The sequence below is a fragment of the Salvelinus fontinalis genome, chromosome 13 (genome assembly GCF_029448725.1).
Source record: "Salvelinus fontinalis isolate EN_2023a chromosome 13, ASM2944872v1, whole genome shotgun sequence".
In the NCBI taxonomy this organism is placed as follows: Eukaryota; Metazoa; Chordata; class Actinopteri; order Salmoniformes; family Salmonidae; genus Salvelinus; species Salvelinus fontinalis.
The window spans coordinates 34,535,925-34,555,546 of NC_074677.1; the positions used below are offsets into that span (position 1 = coordinate 34,535,925).

General features: G+C 39.9%; 2 protein-coding genes across 3 annotated transcripts in view; one reads left to right on the forward strand and one right to left on the reverse strand.

Annotated features, from left to right (window-relative positions):
* The first annotated feature begins 713 nt into the window (after positions 1 to 713).
* gltpd2b (glycolipid transfer protein domain containing 2b) lies at positions 714 to 10,944 on the forward strand. Of its 2 annotated transcripts, none has more exons than XM_055942516.1 (4): positions 714 to 1,389; positions 8,041 to 8,099; positions 8,262 to 8,440; positions 8,640 to 10,944. In XM_055942516.1, exons 1-4 carry the CDS (start codon positions 1,320 to 1,322, stop codon positions 9,265 to 9,267), a joined length of 936 nt encoding a protein of 311 aa, XP_055798491.1. In that variant the 5' UTR covers positions 714 to 1,319; the 3' UTR covers positions 9,268 to 10,944. The 2 variants fall into 2 exon arrangements, with proteins under 2 accessions (XP_055798491.1, XP_055798492.1); XM_055942517.1 differs by having other exon boundaries at positions 1,350 to 1,389; positions 8,041 to 8,125.
* A 2,658-nt stretch (positions 10,945 to 13,602) lies between these two features.
* The window catches only part of LOC129868492 (sodium/potassium-transporting ATPase subunit beta-2-like), a 29,658-nt gene continuing 23,638 nt past the window's right edge, over positions 13,603 to 19,622 (reverse strand). Inside the window, exons 6-7 of the mRNA XM_055942518.1 lie at positions 19,428 to 19,523; positions 13,603 to 19,207 (exon numbers count right to left, since the gene is read on the reverse strand). Of these exons, the coding sequence (XP_055798493.1) occupies positions 19,040 to 19,207; positions 19,428 to 19,523 (264 nt within the window). The 3' untranslated portion in view covers positions 13,603 to 19,039. The remainder of the gene's footprint in view (positions 19,208 to 19,427; positions 19,524 to 19,622) is intronic.

Genomic DNA, 19,622 nt, shown 5'->3' on the forward strand with positions numbered 1-19,622 from the left:
TTGGATGATAAATAAGCAACAGACAGGAACAACAAACAACATATTTACAACATAGCATGACCTGTCCTTTATTTACTGAACTGTGACTTCTCCGGTCGTTTTGTTCCTCCGACTCTTACACAGCATGCAAAAAAATCATGGCGCTTGCTATGATATTATTTTGTCACATACACCGGATATGTGCGGTGAAATGTTGCTTTACAGGGTCAGCCATAGTAGTATGGAGAAAATTAGGGTTAAGTGCCTTTGACAGATTTTTCTCATTTTCGGCTCGGGTATTCAAAAGAACGACCTTTCGGTTACTGCCCCAATGCTCTAACTGCTAGACAACCTGATTTGCCTTAAAGCAGATGACCATCAAGTCCGACCATCAAGTCCTACCACCAGCAGTTGAACAGAGTTTGCCACTTATGACCTGATTTGCATCTCTGATGGGTGGATTTTCATCTCTGATGGGTTCATTTGCATCTAGTAGCTGACGCCGCGCCAGTAAAGCCGCTGAGCAAATCTCCTGACCGCACACCGTTATCAATTTGGAGGGCCGCCGGCCTGCCAATTGCTCGTTGCTAACTGGTATGCTGTTAGAAATTTGGCAAGCCTGGAAGTGGGATTGTATTTTCTTTACAAGGGGGTGATGAGAGAAGTCTTGTTTGTATAAGATGGTGTGGAGTATGGGTATTGCTTCGAAATGAACAGATGATGAGTTTGGAGAGAGTGAGGGGGTTACTGTCGGTCGGTCGGGCTGGTCGGTGGGACAGACCACGCTTGCTTAATCAGCCAGTGGCTGACTGAACACAGCTAATCTCTGGACCCTTCCATTGAGCAACAAGGTTGGAGACTGACACAGAGAGATCAACAGTTTGGCAAACAAAAGAGAGGGAGCCAGGAGAGAAGGACTGGAACAAAGTCAAAGAAGGACACACCGGACAGCAGGGGCAAGAGAGTTGAATTTGAAATAGAGGAGAGAAAACTGCAACAGCAAAAATTTAAGATTAAAAGTTAAAGATTGATAGAATTATTGTCATGGGTGTGGCCACTTAAAGCAGTGAGGCACAACAGCAGAGACAAAAGCAACTTTTGTCTGGTGGTTAGAGGGGGAGGGTGACAGATTTAGGAAGACAGGGGGTTTAGAGGTAAAGGGGTCAATAGAAAGACTGAGAAAGACACTGAGTGGGAACCGTTCAAGAAGAGAAGGCCAGAGAACTCACTCATGAGGCAGAGGCAACGGTATGGATAGATAGAAGCTGGCAGACATAGTAGCATATCAAGGGGGAGAGGGGACAGAGAGGGCTAGGCTGAGTCACATACAGGCAGTCGGCATGGGGATAAAGGGCAAGGCGGCTTTGGCCATCGTGGTTCTACTGTTCTTCCTTGGCTCCATGTGGCTCCGTGAGTAACATATTTGTCTCAAGCTAACACTGAGGGGAGGCTGTGTGTGTGTTTTAGAGAATGTGTGTTACTGTGACTCGAGCTAGCTGCATGTGACTGTCTGTGAGTGGCTGAGCATGTGGCCTGTACAGTAAACATTCCATGTGTTAGCCATATAGTGTAGCTTTGTTGATTTACACATGCTTCATTTGTTTGGAATGTATAGAATAATATCACACGGTGTCTGCTGACCTGGGAATCTATAGACGTTTGTTTTCCTCTTGTGGTGGTTAGGCTACGTCCAGGGCCGGCCCTAGCCTTTTGGGAGCCCTGAGTGTGATTTGGTTGGGGGCCCCCCACCTAACGGGTAAAACATTTGAGTGGCCCTCCTAACATTTGAGTGGTCCCCCTCTTGACTATGGAGATAGATTTGTTTTGTTTTAAAGTACATTTCCTTCAATTTTACACATTTTGCCATGGGGAGTAGACAAGTTGTTGCAGTTTAAAATCAAGTTTGCAGCAATTCTGCACATTTTGTCATGGGGTGAGAGAAGTTTAACAATTTTATTAAAACTTTCTTGCAATTCTACTCATTTTGCCATGGGACAGAGAGAATGTCCAGTTCTACAGCAAATTGTTTGCAATTCTACACATTTTGCCAAGACGTATACCATGTTAATGATGAGCAACTAACAAAATCAAAGGAGGTCAGGGCCCCTGGGCACATGCCCTGTGTGCCCATTCGGTTTATGACCTAATTGCTGGTTAGATTAATTTACCAATCTAAAAATTGTAAGCTGACGTGGCTAATTGAGTGACTGTCAGTGACTGACAAAACAAGATGAAAACTGCTGATGCACAAGCAAATTTCGAAATTGCATCTTGTGTATTCTACTATTCTCTCAACAGTAAGTTTGAGACCCATACTAAGTTCCTAACTTCAGAAAATATTCACACCCCTTGACTTTTTCCACATTTTGTTGTGTTACAAAGTGAGATGAAAATTGATTTGAATTGTCATTTTTGACAACGATGTACATAAAATACTCTAATGCCAAAGTGGAAGATTTTTTTTATTTTATTAATGGGAGAGAAAAAAATGACTGTATCTTGATTAGATAAGTATTCAACCCCCTGAGTCAATAAATGTTACAATCACCTTTGGCAGTGATCACAGCTGTGAGTCTTTCTGGGTCTCTAAGAGCTTTGCACACTTGGATTGTACAATATTTGCCCATTTAAAAAATATATATATATTCAAGCTCTGTTAAGTTGGTTGTTGATCATTACCATAGATTTTCAAACGGATTTAAGTCAAAACTGTAAGCCACTCGGGAACATTCAATTTTGTCTTGGTAAGCAACTCCAGTGTATATTTAGCCTTTTTCAAGGTTATTGTCCTGATGAAAGGTGAATTTGTCTCCCTGTGTCTGGAAAGCAGACTGAACCAAGTTTTCCTCTATGATTTTGCCTGTGCTTAACTCTATTCTGTTTATTTTTATCCAAAAAACCACGAGCCATAACATGATGCAGCCACCACCATCCGTGAAAATATTAAGTGGTATTCAGTGACGTTGTGTTGGATTTGCACCAAACATAACGCTTTGATGGCAGGACAATTCTTTGCAGTATTACTTTGGTGCCTTATTGCAAACAGGTTACAGGTTTGAAATAATTTATGTTAGTATTGTGGAGTAACTACAATCTTGTTGATCCATCCTCCGTTATCTTCTATCACAGCCATTAAACTCTGTAACCGTTTTAAAATCACCATTGGCCTCATGGTAAAATCCCTGAGTGGTTTCCTTCCTCTCCGGCAACTGAATTGGGAAGGGCTCCTGTATCTTTGTAGTGACTGAGTGTATTGCTACACCATTCAAAGTGTAATTAATAACTTCACCATGCTTAAAGGGATATTCAATGTCAGCTTTTTTTTACCCATCTACCCTTCTTTTTTCTTTTTTTTTTTTCTTTTTTCGGGGGGTGGATCAGCTTAATATTGCGGAAAGAATGTTGCTTCCAATGTAATTGTCTGCATCATTTCCAATCCCCCATATTTTTTGGGGTAAATATATATATCCTTTCACGTATGCATACATATACACATATATACATACACATACCTACATAGACATACATACTTTTTTTAAAGAGTATACCTTTATTATTATTCCCAGCAAACCCTACCACCGATCCCCCAATTGGAGTAAATTGATAAACATTTCTGTTTTTACCTTCAATTTATACATCTTATACACATTTTACAGACACAGTATACTTTATAATAGTTCTCTCTTGTTTGTTCTTAGTCCTTCCTCTATTTCTGTTGTCCATCCAGTTTGATTTCCCCTTGTAACTGTGCTATTTCACAATAGCTCCGCACCTATACACATTTCACAGATCCCGTATGCCCTACATTGTTTATCTTGTTATTAGTCCCACCCTTCAGCTCCACTCAACCTTTCCCATCTATCTTCCAACATCATCCATTTCGGATTTTTATTTGCCATATATTTTTCAACTGTGCTGTGATGCTTCACAAAAGATTTGAATCTTCCTATTCTCATAGCTTCCACGGATTGTAAATTAAAAATAAACATTTTTGCTAAAATAATTATTATATTATTGATTGATTGACTATGGCTTTTCAAATCCCCCAGTATTGCTATCTGTAGCGTTAGTTCTACGCAAATGTTGCAATTCTTCAACCATTCCTGGACCTGTGACCAAAAACGAGCTACATGCGGACAATACCAAAATAAATGGTCTAATGACTCTGCCTCCTCACAGCAGAATGTACAGAGCTGAGAAGATTGTATCCCCCATATATATAACATTCTATTAGTTGCAAGAATTTTGTACAATAATTTAAATTGAAAAATTCGAAGTTTTGAATCCGGCGTTGTTTTGCGTATCAATTCATAAACCATGTGCCATGGAATGGGTACATCGAAAATCTCTTCCCAACTATTTTGCAATTTATATGGCACAGCTGTAAGTTTTTTGGTCCTTAAATGAAATTGGTATATGTTTTTATTTATCACACTTTTCTTTAACCATTTATGTTCTTTAATATAAGGCCGACATACAAGTTCCTTACTTTTATCCCCTTCCACCTGCCTCTTCCATTTTTGTGGTAATGCTGCAATTAATTGGTTGTAATTTTGGGTAGAGCAGACATTTCCATATGTCTGTGTTAGCTGCATGTGTGACATTACTCCACCAGTCCTATTTATGATATCATTCACAAAAATTATACCTTTTTTAAACATTTCTTCGATAAATACAGTTTTTTTATCAATTACTATATTTGAATTTAACCACAAGATTTGTTGTACTATTTGTTCCGTCCTTTCAGGTGGATTAAACTGAAATTGCAACCAACTTTCTAAGGCTTGTTTAAAAAATAAAGATATTTTGGAAATTATTTCCTTTTCAAGCAACCGAAAGTGAGCAGGTGTAATCTGAATAAAGGGAAAAAGGCCCTTCTTGAACATAGGATGAGACATTCGTACCAATCTACTAGAGAACCAGTTTGGATTTAAGTATAACTTTTGTATGACTGATGCCTTTAGTGAGAGGTCTAATGCTTTAATATTTAATAATTTCTGCCCTCCGAATTCATATTCGTTATATAAATAGGCCCTTTTAATTTTATCTGGCTTGCCGTTCCAAATAAAATTGAATATTTTTTGTTCATATAATTTAAAAAGCAGGTCACTAGGTGTAGGCAAAACCATAAGCAAATAGGTAAACTGTGATATGATTAAAGAGTTAATCAGGGTGATTTTCCCACAAATAGACAGGTATTTTCCTTTCCATGGTAGCAAGATCTTATCTATTTTTGCTAACTTTCTATAAAAATTTATTGGAGTGAGATCATTTCTTTCTTTTGGGATTTGTATACCGAGTATGTCCACATCACCGTCAGACCATTTAATTGGTAAACTACATGGCAATGTAAAATGTGTATTTTTTAGTGATCCAATACGTAATATGGTACATTTATCATAATTTGGTTTTAATCCAGAGAGGATAGCAAATGTATCTAGATCCTCTAAGAGGCCGTGGAGAGATTCTAGTTGTGGTTTTAAAAGAAAACATGAATCATCAGCGTACAATGACACCTTAGTTTTTAGGCCCTGGATTTCTAATCCCTTAATATTAATGTTTGATCTAATTTTAACAGCTAACATTTCGATGGCAATAATAAATAGATATGCCGATAGTGGACAACCTTGTTTTACTCCTCTAGATAGTTTAAAACTTTCTGAGATGTAGCCATTATTTACTATTTTACACCTAGGGTTACTATACATAATTCTTACCCATTTTATAAGAGATTCCCCAAAATTGAAATATTCTAGGCATTTATATATAATCTCCAGTCGTACTTTATCAAAAGCCTTTTCAAAATCAGCTATGAAAACCAGGCCTGGTGTCCCCGATATTTCATAGTGTTCTATTGTTTCCAGTACTTGCCTTATATTATCTCCAATGTATCGTCCATGTAAAAAACCTGTCTGATTAGGATGAATAATATCTGACAAAACTTTTTTTATTATATGTGCCAAGCATTTTGCTAGGATTTTTGCATCACAACACTGAAGTGTAAGAGGTCTCCAATTTTTTTAATGGACTGGATCTTTATATATACCACTTGGGTCCTGTTTCAGTAATAATGATATCAGACCTTCTTGTTGCGTGTCTGATAATCTATCATTTATATAGGAGTGGTTAAAACAAGCTAATAATGGTCCTTTGAGTATATCAAAAAAACATTTGTATACTTCCACTGGTATGCCATCCAGTCCTGGAGTTTTCCCATCCTTAAAGGCCCCAATTGCATCATGTAGTTCCTCCTCTGTAATTAGGCCTTCACATGAGTCTTTCTGTACAGATGTTAATTTTACATTATTATTAGGGAAAAAATCCATACAATTAGTTTCAGTTAGTGGAGATTGAGGAAACTGAAACGAAAACATATTCTTAAAGTACTTTACTTCCTCTTTCAAAATATCATTTGGTGAATCATGCGTGACTCCATCATTTGTAACAAGTTTTAATACGTTTTTTTTGGTAGCATTTCTATATTGAAGATTGAAAAAGAATTTGGTGCATTTTTCCCCATATTCCATCCAGTTCGCTTTATTTTTATAATATATTACACTGGATCTTTCTTGAATAAGTTCCTCCATTTCTTTTTGTTTTTCCTCTAACTTATTCTGTGCCTCTATGGTACCGTTTTTATTGTTATCTAACTGTACTGTTAGTCCTTCAATTTCCTTTGTTAATATGGATCTACCCTTCTTTGCAAACCATTGGAAAACCTCCCTGGTCTTTGTGGTTGAATCTGTGTTTGAAATTCACTGCTTGACTGAAGGAACGTACAGATAATTGTCTGTGTGGGGTACAGACACTATTATTGCACACAGAGTGAGTCCATGCAATGTATTGTGTGACGTGTTAAGCACATTTTTACTCCTGAACTTATTTAGGCTTGCCATAACAAAGGTGTTGAATACTTATTGATACACGAAATTTCAGCTTTTCATTTTTTATTAATTTGTAAACATTTCTAAAAACAATTCCACTTTGACATTATGGGTTATTGTGTGTAGATCAGTGACACAATCTAAATGTAATCCATTTGAAATTCAGGCTGTAAGGTAATAAAATGTGTAAAAAGAAAAGTGGGTGTGACTAGTTTCTGAAGGCACTATATTATACGTTTTTGGGTCGGGGGCCCCCTAGTGGCCGCGTCCCTAAGCGGCCGCGTCCCTAAGCGGCCGCTTATGTCGCTTATGCCTGGAGCCGGCCCTGCTGCTCTCTATACCACATACCAACACACCTAGCTACTCTACACCATAATCAGGGCAAGCTTGGATCTCTTCTAACTTCATAAAGCACCATAACTTTAGTTGCAGTGAGGAAAACATGCACTCAACAAAGGTATTGAAATAGAGAAAGAGAGGAGGGAACCACAAAGAAACATTCCGTTTACAAGAAGTTGACTGCTGTTTATGCTGCAAGGATGTATGTGAATTCAACATTTGTTATACACAAGTTTGCAATAATCAATTTTATGATGTATGTTATTTAGATCAACAGGGTAGCCTATTGTCATGCATCTCCCATTATCATAGATGTCAGTCTCATGATATGAGATGGAATGCATGAGTGATTTAATTAGCCTTTATTACTCCCATTGGGTGCACCTTGCCCCTGAGGTCATGACCGTGTGTGACAGCTTGGTAGAATATTCTGAAAGAAGGACCATCATATAACTTAATGATTATAAATGATGTCTGTCTAACAGCCGAGTGAGGTTTTGTCACTATTCTGAAGGATTACATATTTTGGTTGCACTTTATTTTACAGTAAAAATATTACCAGGTATTAACTTAGAAATGACATGATTAATGATCATTATCGTGTAATAACCTACACATGTACATGAAATGTTTGATTTTGTACTAGTTGGTTACAAATACGAAGTACATGCCAGTGGATACAGTGCAGTAGAATAACGTGCTTGTAATGTTTCTGAGTGCATTCTTTGACAGACCATAGCTACCTCTCCTCCCACTTTATTCACATAGAGATGAGTAAACACATTTTCCCCTGATCTTTGAAAACATTGTATCTTAGCAGTTTTCTTTCTCTTTACAGAAGGAAGTTTGGATTACCAGTGGGACTCTTGTCTTAAAGGTTACATTCAGATAAACAGTGTAAGTCAACAAGAGATAGAACTATGGTAAAATACAATTACAACCTTATTCTAAACCTATTTGCACAGCTGGATTTTTTTGAAGTGAACTTAATAGGGACCACCAAATTTACTCACATTAACCTCTCCTCTCCCTTTCCCACTCCTCTTCCCCCATGCCTAGCCCCGCCATCTGTCCAATGGCAGTGAGGCTGATAGTGATGAGGACGGGGCCATATTGGAGGTGTGTCCCGGTCAGAAGTTCCAGGCGTCGGAGCTGCTGTCTCACCTGCTGGCTGCGCTGGGACCCACCAATGACGTGCTGCTGCAGCCTTATCTGGCCAGTTGGGACGAGCTTATCAAGTAAGCCCATCAGGCAGGACATGCAGACACAGAGACCAGACTCCAGACTCCAGTCAATACACTCATTGGCTGAATAAAAGCGACATTCACATCCGCTTGGATGAACCAGGCTGAATGAACTCTAAACAGAGATGTGGATTATTTGGGCTCTGTGTGGTTGTTGATTGCTTCTCTCCTCCTGCTCCATCTTCTGTGACAGGTTCATGGAGGCTCTTGGACCGATGGTTGGACTCATATCTCAGGAGATTGAAGCCAAAACTTCCATAATTCGCGACCTGATCCTGCGGGAGGCAGGTAGCAGCGATGAGGGAGAAGTGAGCCTAGCCTTGGTGTTGGTGTCTGGTACCAGAGTGCATGGTGGTGGACAGGAGGAGACAGAGGCCTCCGTGGCAGCGCCAAGCAGTGCCTACCTGTCTTTGCGCTCTATGATCCACACTGAGTTGAGCCGGGGCCTGGTAGACTTCCAGCAGATGACAGAATCTGGGTGTCGTACTCTGCTCCGGCTGCACCGGGCCCTGTTGTGGCTGCAGGTCTTCCTGGAAAAGCTGGGGGAGGGGCCTGTGGGCGGCCGGTTGCGGAGCCCCTCGGAGCTCTGCCGTGAGGCCTATCAGCACACCCTGGCCCACCACCACTCCTGGTTTGTACGCAGGGCAGCAGAGATAGCCTTCATCGCCATGCCTGAGCGGGGATTCTTCTACAGGCTGGTGTGTGTGACAAACCAGGAAGAGGCCAGCGTGGTGCTGAACAGGGTGGTCCGGGCCATCGGAGAGGTGTATGACAGAACTCAGGGGGTCCTGGAGGAGCATGGCATGCTGGACCTGCCGTAGGAGAAGAGCGGGGGGGGGATTCTGTTTCTGAGGGACCAGCCACGTCTGGACATTACAGTAATACTCTTTTCACGCTACTGAGCCGAACCAAGCTGAACTGAGCTGTACTGTGCTGGCCAGGTTACGCATCCATCATGGTTGAAATTATGCTGGTAAGGACAATGTGAAAATAAAATAGCAAAACCAGCACATTACTGTTCGGGTTTGCATAATAGCATGAATTAGGTCTTACAGTCTATCCCCTGGTGCCTTGTTCCATATGCTGTACTATCTTTTATCAGGCTAAAGTTCACATGTGCGCAAGAACAATGAGCTGCTCAAGTAATCATGAGTGAGTGCTCTCAACAGAGTTTACCTAAAGGGCCAATTTGTTGATGACCAAAGTGCTGGTGAAAACAATCAAAAGAAGCTAAATGTCTTCATTGTACAATTGATAAGTCATTGTCATGTCACTGTTTGTCTGTGTGAGATCACGCACTGGACTTGTTATGGTGTTGGAAGACCATAGACTGGTTGAAAAACAAATCAAATCAAATTTATATAGCCCTTCTTACATCAGCTGATATTTGAAAGTGCTGTACAGAAACCCAGCCTAAAACCCCAAACAGCAAGCAATGCAGGTGTAGAAGCACAGTGGCTAGGAAAAACTCCCTAGAAAGGCCAAAACCTAGGAAGAAACCTAGAGAGGAACCAGGCTATAAGGGGTGGCCAGTCCTCTTCTGGCTGTGCCGGGTGGAGATTATAACAGAACATGGCCAAGATGTTCAAATGTTCATAAATGACCAACATGGTCAAATAATAATAATCACAGTAGTTGTCGAGGGTGCAACAAGTCAGCACCTCAGGAGTAAATGTCAGTTGGATTTTCATAGCCGATCATTGAGAGTATCTCTACCGCTCCTGCTGTCTCTAGTAAGTTGAAAACAGCAGGTCTGGGACAGGTAGCACGTCCGGTGAACAGGTCAGGGTTCCATAGCCGCAGGCAGAACAGTTGAAACTGGATCAGCAGCACAGCCAGGTGGACTGGGGACAGCAAGGAGTCATCATGCCGGGTAGTCCTGAGGCATGGTCCTAGGGCTCAGGTCCTCCGAGAGAGAGAAAGAAAGAAAGAAAGAAAGAGAGAATTAGAGAGAGCATACTTAAATTCACACAGGACACCGGATAAGACAGGAGAAGTACTCCAGATATAACAGACTGACCCTAGCCCCCCGACACATAAACTACTGCAGCATAAATACTGGAGGCTGAGACAGGAGGGGTCAGGAGACACTGCAACGTATCATGAAAAACAAGTAACGTATCATGTATTGTTGTAAATTCTGAAGATGCTGCCAATGTAATTCCATAGGTCAGTGATTGTTGTAAGTGTTGTTGTATGTTGATGCATAATTCAGCATTGCCATCATTGAATCAAAGGCCAATCACAAGGCAAAGGACTTTGTCCATGCCCCACATCGTGATTATGTAATAATTTTATATGGGATCATTTGTGAAGATCTTCTAGGGCTGCTGGACACATCAGATGGACTTTATTCAGGGTTCTCAAAACCACATTTACAATGCAGTGATTCACTGATCTTAGCTACTGTTGTTGTCATGGTTTAGGTACGTATGCATTACTACAAATTTGACACTGCAGAAGGAATATTTTTGATGTGTTAAAATGTTCTTAATGAGTCTTGCCTGGCTACCCAAACTCCTTGCTCCGGCCAAACGAACAGACGTTCGTTTCTTATCTGCGTTGAGTCTGGATCTGAGTACCTCCCGTACAATTTTGAGAATGGAAATACGTTCTAGACCAGGGATGGGTAACTTTGATGGGGGTGGGGGCCACAAAACATCTGAACTCATCATGGGGTGCCGCAGTGGCTCACTGGTCTGCGTGTCGACATCCATACCCAAACATGCAGTCAGAAACAGCCCTAACCTTCTGGGGGATCCTAAGTCAAATCTTCTTAGGGCGTGTGAGCAAAACAGCTAGAGGAGAGAAAGTTTGTTTTAGAGTTAATTTCCTGCAATTCTACACATTTTGCCATGGGGCAGAGATAAAATTCTGTTTTAAAGCAAATTCCCTGCAATTCTACACATTTTGTCATAGCGTTTTTTTTTTTATATATATGATAGCTGATTTAGTGACTAACAAAATCCAGTGGGGCCCCCCAGTTGGTAATTCGACCATGATTACTACAAGTTTAGATAGCTGGCTAGACTAACTTACCAACCTAAAATATGTTAGCTTACATGGGCTAATTGAGTGCATTGAGAGAAACGGATGATTTTATCTGGTTGGAAATTGATCCGTGGGCCCTGTTCTAGACCATCTGAGTGGTCGCAGGAACCGATGGTTTGGGCCAGAGCCAGAACACACGTTGGTAAAGCAACGTTTTGCAAATTCGTCTGGCTTTGATACTCTGATTGTTTAGAGATTATCCATCAGCTGATTACTTTGTTTTTGTTATAACAGCCCTCATTTTGACATCAACACAAATTACTTAAATGATTGCAGCAAAGATGTCATGGCGACAATGTCATCGGGCATAACGGTCGTCTCACACCGAACTGCGCAAGTTCAGGCCGTCAAATCAAAGGCACTGTTTTTGACAGAAATGAAAATGTCAGTTTGTCACTAACACAAGGTTGGAGTAAACACATGTTCAACTGCTTAAGACATTGGCTCAAATCTATGTTGTGCCTTCAGATTTCGAGAAAATGAACAACTAAGAAATCATTTTTCACTTCTCAAACCCCGGACATGGTCTGTTTCACAAGCGTTCCCGGAAGTCTCGCGATGTTGCACCTCTGTGTTTTAGAAACTCTGTGTTTGCAGTCTGACTGAACTATGTAGCGAACTAGTGCAGCGGAAGAATTCTGTTAAGAGTCATCAGGCAGGCAAACGTGTTATATCAGGGCCCTTTGATCTTATGTTGCAGTACTACAGTATTTCCACCAGAGGTCATAGTGTACTACACATGCACATCAGTTTCACTGAACCCTGAATGCTAATAACAGTTAGTGGCAAAGTCATTTATATGAACATTTGTGAGGTAATCACTTCTACACCACAAGAATTTACCCTCCCTTCGCTTGGACATGCATGCTGCGAATGGCATAATGCCACCATTTTAAGAGATTTTTCAATGTAAACTACAATTACTTTTTTACCTAAGAATATATATTTTTAATTAACTGTAATTTAAAAAACGAGTTAGATGAACCTCTGTCATACAGTAATGTTATGGTTAGATAAAAATATTTATATATAATTTATGAGATTGAGTATGGAGTACCATAGAAGTGTTAATGGAAAGAGTCCAAACAAGCATTATGAGGAAATTAACTGGGGGTTAATGAGCACATGTGGATGCAAGCCTGATGTGAGAGATCAGCCGCTTGCGTACATTTGATCACACTATTTTAAACCCACAAATGCCTCTAATGCTATGTAATCCTTGCTCTCTTTTCCTGTTGTCCTCCACTGGATCCCAATCCCAGAAAGGATGGATTGAAGGAGGGAGAGAGTCAAATTCTGTTGTAATCTTGTAAAGTGGTCAGAGCAGAGTGAATGCGTCACAACTACTATGACATTTTAACAACATGAAGCGCTGTCCAATCATAGAACAGACAGTCGGATACTAGCACATTTACGTATCTTGTACTTCTTATGAAGATAGTGCAAAAATGTAGTGGTTTTGGTTGATTTGTCTCGAGGTTAATATTATACATTGTAACGCAGGTGATCTACAGTACAGGCCAAAATCTTCCATGAAAGGTATTTATGCTCGGGGTACTTGGCTAGATGTCATGCCCAGAGGTGAGGCTAGGTAGGTGGCCACAGTCTGCCAGAGGAGAGCAGAAAGCAAGATACATGAGTGTTGAAGGAGCTGCCTAGGGATTGTCATGGTGAATAAGATTACATTAGATTACATGCATCTGCCTGATGGTACCACTTGACTCTACCACTCCCTTACTTCCTCTTTCCCCAGAGCCTCACTCTATTGGGCAGCTTCAGCTGTATACAAAACCAGTTTGTATCTGCCAATCATTTCGTTTGATTACTGTTGACGTTTACAAAACTAACTGTGGAAGTATGTTACAGGTTACAGGTGTCTCCTTTAACTCAAACGGTCAAATATTAGAATACATAAACTTCCTCTTATGTCAGTGTTATGTCATCCTGTCGACTCGAGGGTATTATTTCAGACTGTCTCAGACTCAGTGTCTGTCTGAATGACTGATTGCGCTCATCCATCCTTTAGTCAGTCAAACAGGCACACTGAAATGTGAAACATAATCTGAGGTGAAATGATCGGAAACAAGGGAACAAAAACAGACCTATCAGGTTGTTTCTGTCAATCACATTTATTGATTTCTCTCTTTTTTTTTTACAATGAACATAAGCAAAAAAATTATATACATAAAATAATATACATACAGCAAAAACATTATATACATACAATAATATACATACAGCAAAAAAAAAAAAAAATTATCAGCCAATTCATTTTGGGTGAGACTATCCCAAAGTGTTTCAAAGGAGTTCTGCCTTAGATCGTTTTTAATAAGCTGTCTGTCTGATTCAAGATTTTCAGGGACATAACATTTTTATATTATTTTTCAGGAGGACCTTTAGTGAAAAGCTGTCTTGCTGCTTAGAAGTGAGTTTGAAATAAATAGTTCACACTAGTTTCCACATGCAGTGGACACAGGCAAGTATTGTGCTGTTTGGGGATAAATCCTTTGCAGTTACTGTAAATATGCAGCTTTCTATTGAATCAGTGTAACTGATCAAACCAATACCAGAAGAGGATGCCCTTCTTCATCTCATCATCTTGGTGCCTATATAAAGACATGCACTGTTCACCTAAAAGAGTAACCAGTAGACAATGACTGAGAAAGAGTTTCAACAGGGCAACCATTCAATACTGCAAGGTTGAAAACAAGACAGAGAAAGAAGGGGTCAGACTTAGAAAAAAAAATGCTACTTGGTATGTCAATCGTCAAGTTTTCTTCAGTCTCACTCAGAATTCTGAGATTACAGGTCGAAAACCTACCAGGTAGCACCTCTGTCTTAATACAATACAAAGCTAATACATTATTTCCTCTTTACAACAAAATAACAATAAAAATACTTTATATTTTTGAAAACAAAATCGTTATGTTTCTATTGTTCAATCTTTGTTCAATCTTTTGCATTAGCAAACATAAGTATATCTATATGTGAATGTAATATTTCCATGTTCTTTGTGTCTTCTTCCTCACGCTCTTGATTATTTATGTTACTATACATTTGTTGCAGCCATTCCAAGAATAAAAACAGCCACACAGGAAATAAATCTATTGCTTTTTGAAGAAATTTCCAAATGATCACTTAAAAAGGGATATATGGAGATATTATTATATAACAGGTGACACTGGGGAACAACACGATCTGTCCACCAAGAGGCACTGTTGTCATTTAGTGAAACATGCTCCTTCTGTGTGTATCATTATGTAAGAATAGGACTGCTCATGAAATGACATTCACACATCATTCTGAAACATGTTTTAAATGAAATCCTTTCTCTCAGAAAGATCTGTGGTCTGGCAGTTGCAGCACGTTTTTTTTCATACTATAAAAAATGCTCATGAATATCTTTGGTTGGAGGGAATGTGGCAGGATTAATCTTGTATGTAGCAAAGAAAAGCATTCATTTTGCCATCAGGAATATATCCACATATCTGTAAGTGCGTGGCTACACACACCATGGATAGTATACACATTTACTTGTAGATTGAATTGTGAATGGAATGGGCTCATGCGGAAAAATGGCTTGTGGTACAACATGGCAATATGTGGGTCACATGGATAAAACCCTGATAATATTATAGTGTAAAGTAACTGTGGAACTAAGCACATACCATAGTCTTTCCTCACCTGACATATCGTAACAGAAAGCATGGATGATGTGTGTGTGTGTGTGTATGTGTGTGTGTGTGTGTGTGTGTGTGTGTGTGTGTGTGAGAGAGAGAGAGAGAGAGAGAGAGAAAGAGCAAAAGACAGAGGGTTGACATAAGGTGGAACTACAAAGAGAGGATAAAGAAGGGGACCTGTTTTGGATTATCTGACCAGATTAAGAGTGAAATGAAGCGTGACAGAGTGGAGCAGGAATGATAAGGAATAGGTAGCACTAGCACTGCTCAAAAACAACGACTATTGGTAGGCTACATGCAGCATGCATGTTCAGCATGGAGTCACTTTACTTTGTTCAATCACTCCTATATACCTCAACATGCATTATACAGCACATCTATCAAACAAAACATAGTATTACTGTCAGTCTTGATGATGATATTACCGAGGCACCACTTTAACCCAAATGAAGGAGAATGTATTGATATACAATACTGACAGAGAAGAATAGGCCCTAAAAGTCAACACAATCCTTCATTTGAGTGAACAGATAGAGTCTAGTGTTCTGAAAGTGTTGCTATGATGTCGTAGCAGGATCAGTCGCATTGGCACAATGTCACAGCCAAGGCAAGGTGCCTGGGTTCAGCAGCGCTCGCTCAGATCCACAGATCCCTCAACTGATGGATGGGCTTTTCTTATTATGTGTACCTAATCAAGTCAGCAGCACATCCAGGGTATCTGTGCAACAGCACATTGACAACCATGCTACAGCAAATTCCTAAACGCTCAATTGTAGATGTTTATAGTTAGAGTACAGCCTCCAACTCCAAGGTTGGTTGATCTGTTGTACTCCCCTGTTTAAAGCAATGGAATGGCAGAGAATCCTACCAAAATCAAACAAATGACCGGTATTACCAAAACAGCCATACAGACATTCTGGTCAATGTAATCAGAAATGTTAGAGTCAGTGCATCTCAGTTTGAAGGCTATCACAGCAGTAACAAGCCATGTACAAACTGATGAAGTCAGTCAGACATTTTGGAATATAAGTTTAAACAAACATAGAAACAAAAACAAACTCTCCATATGTCCTTATCCACAGAACCATAAGCATCTCGTCTTCACAAGAAAAACACAAACCAGCGCAAATCAATACAAAATAAAATAACATCATCTTATTTTTTTAAATGTCCAGAAACATGAAATATATGTGATGTACATGCAAAAAGACCTAGCCCTTGAGCTGGAGGAACACAGCTGTGAACACAAACCATGTGTGCACTGTAAGAACGATGTATATTCATGTAATGGAAGACTGATCCAATTCATGACTGATGTGCAATTCAAGTGGTTATAACAAAAGAGTCCTGTTTAATGTGAAGAATGTGTCTGATGTGTCACTCTAATGAATATTGCACATTGCATATGCAACTTCCAAACCTACAGTATGACATTTTTCTTGAAAATTGAATTTTGTTATACAAACAAACACATACTGTACACACACACATACAAACAAACACATACTGTACACACACACATACACACATACAAACATACACATACAGTACACACACACATACAAACATACACATACAGTACACACACACATACAAACATACACATACAGTACATACACACATACAAACATACACATACAGTACACACACACATACAAACATACACACATACAAACATACACATACAGTACACACTGTGGTATCCCAGGAGGTCTACCCCGGAGAATGGTAATAGAGGGGAGGTACGTGAGGCAACGTTGGCTCCCTCTGCTGGGAATACGGGAGCTGGGCCCCCGACACGGACAGCTAAGTGGAGGTAATTAGAGGAAAGTGCCAACCAGCTGTGGAGGCGAAATATAAGGAGCACGATGGCACACACCGGGAGAGAAGAGAGAGAGACGGACACCAGTTAAGAAAGAGAAGGAAGACCGAGCAAAACCTAAGTTATTTCTTTGATATATTTATTTTCTGTCTTAGTAAAGTTGTTTTTGCGGACTAAAGCCTCCCTGTCTCTGTGTCAATCTCTGCACGCTCCACCCAACATCCCACGGTTTACCACAACACACACATACAAACATACACATACAGTATACACTCATATACACATACAGTACACACACACACACACACACACACACACACACACATACATACAAACATACACATACAGTACACACACATATACACATACAGTACATACACACACACACACACATACATACAAACACAGTACACATACACATACAAACATACACATACAGTACACACACACACACATACAAACATACACATACAGTACACACACATATACACATACAGTACACACACACACACACACACACACACACACACACACACACACACACACACACACACACACACACACACACACATACATACATACATACATACAAACACACACACACACATACAAACATACACATACAGTACACACACATATACACATACAGTACACACACACACATACATACAAACACAGTACACACACACATACAAACATACCCATACAGTACACACACACATACAGTACACACACACACACACACATACAGTACACACACACACACACATACAAACATACACATACAGTACACACATACAAACATACACATACAGTACACACACATATACACATACAGTACACACACACACACACACACACACACACACACACACACACACACACACACACACACACACACACATACATACATACATACATACAAACACACACACACACATACAAACATACACATACAGTACACACACATATACACATACAGTACACACACACACATACATACAAACACAGTACACACACACATACAAACATACCCATACAGTACACACACACATACAGTACACACACACACACACACACACACATACAGTACACACACACACACACATACAGTACACACACATACAAATACAGTACACACATACAAACATACACATACAGTACACACACATACAAATACAGTACACACACACACACATACAAACATACACATACAAACATACACATACAGTACACACACATACAAACATACACATACAGTACACACACACATACAAACATACACGCGCGCACACATACACATACTCAAAGGTGTTGACCTCTATAACTCCCCATGCTGGAGATGCTATCTTCTTATAGCTCACATTTCATTCACACAATGGCTGTGTGGGGGGGCTAAACTGGATGATCACTGCAGAGTGCTGGTGGCCAGTGGTTTAACATAACCTAATTAATAATTCCCACATAGCAGAGCAGAGAGCTGGGACATGAGGCCTCCCGCTTTCTTAGGACACTAAAGACAATACACATATGAAAAATGACTCATGCATTCATCCACCAAAATGGTTTTTACATCATACGTTTAGCTGTTGAACTATTCAAGTGCAATAAAATAGACATACTGATATAAGGATATTATATATAACTAGATATACACGTTTAGTATTGCGTTTTGTGTATATTCGTATATAAAGGGGCACTCTAGAGGGAGGCAGCAAGGAAGGACCCACAATAAACTGGTAAGACGTGTTGATAAATAGACTTCAAGTCAAAGTAACTTACAGAACAGAATCAGTCCCAAATCTCACACACAAAAAACAGAGACAGAATTACCACCCTTTTTACTGCACCAATTTGACATCACTAAACTGGGCATACAATGTCCGACATCGAGGGTAAATGGAAGTTGTAATCATATTCTATTCGTCAAACGGAGGATGTTAATTCTGTTATCTGTTTCTGTATGTGTGTGTGTGTGTGTACCTGTGCACAGAATGAAGAGGTGGGTGGACATGTTAGTGAGAGAAAGAGAAAGTGCATCTATTGTTTAGTGTTGATCCTCAGTTTGAAAGACACTTTTCCAGCAAACTTGTCTCTTTCACTCCCAGGAGGAATGTTGTTGGAGATGATCCTGCACTCAATGTTGATGTCTTCATTGAGGGTGATGTTGAGGAACTTAATGGCAACCAGAGGCTGGGAGTAGTTCACCTGAAACAAGACAATAGATTTGTAAGTTATTGTTACATAAAGCTTTCAGCATTGTTTTCCAGAAACATTTGATCTATAATGTATTGAAAGCACATGCAGATGAATGCGTAATAACAATGTAATGACATTGGATCACTAATATTAGTTATTCTAACCATAAAAATAGGTTTATAAGTGATGCTTTCTGAGTGTTGCTGGGTTGGTGTCGCGGGATTCTCACCTGAGCTTTCTTGCCATAGTAAGGGTAGTACATGAGGTTGAAGATGCCATTTTTAGGGTAGTACGCCACCTCTCCAATCTTATCAGAGTCTTCTTTCTGCAGGGGCAGAGGATCAAGGTTATTAGTTAGGGAATGTTCAGTCGGAAGTGTGTGGGCAAGCAGGGAAGGACTGCCCAATCTGAAGGAGTGGACGAG

Coding starts and splice junctions, on each gene's coding strand:
- gltpd2b (XM_055942516.1), top strand. CDS start 1,320: ATGGGGATAAAGGGCAAGGCGGCTTTGGCCATCGTGGTTCTACTGTTC. Junction 8,100..8,261: donor GTTACATTCAGATAAACAGT/GTAAGTCAACAA, acceptor CCCCATGCCTAG/CCCCGCCATCTGTCCAATGG. Junction 8,441..8,639: donor AGTTGGGACGAGCTTATCAA/GTAAGCCCATCA, acceptor CTTCTGTGACAG/GTTCATGGAGGCTCTTGGAC.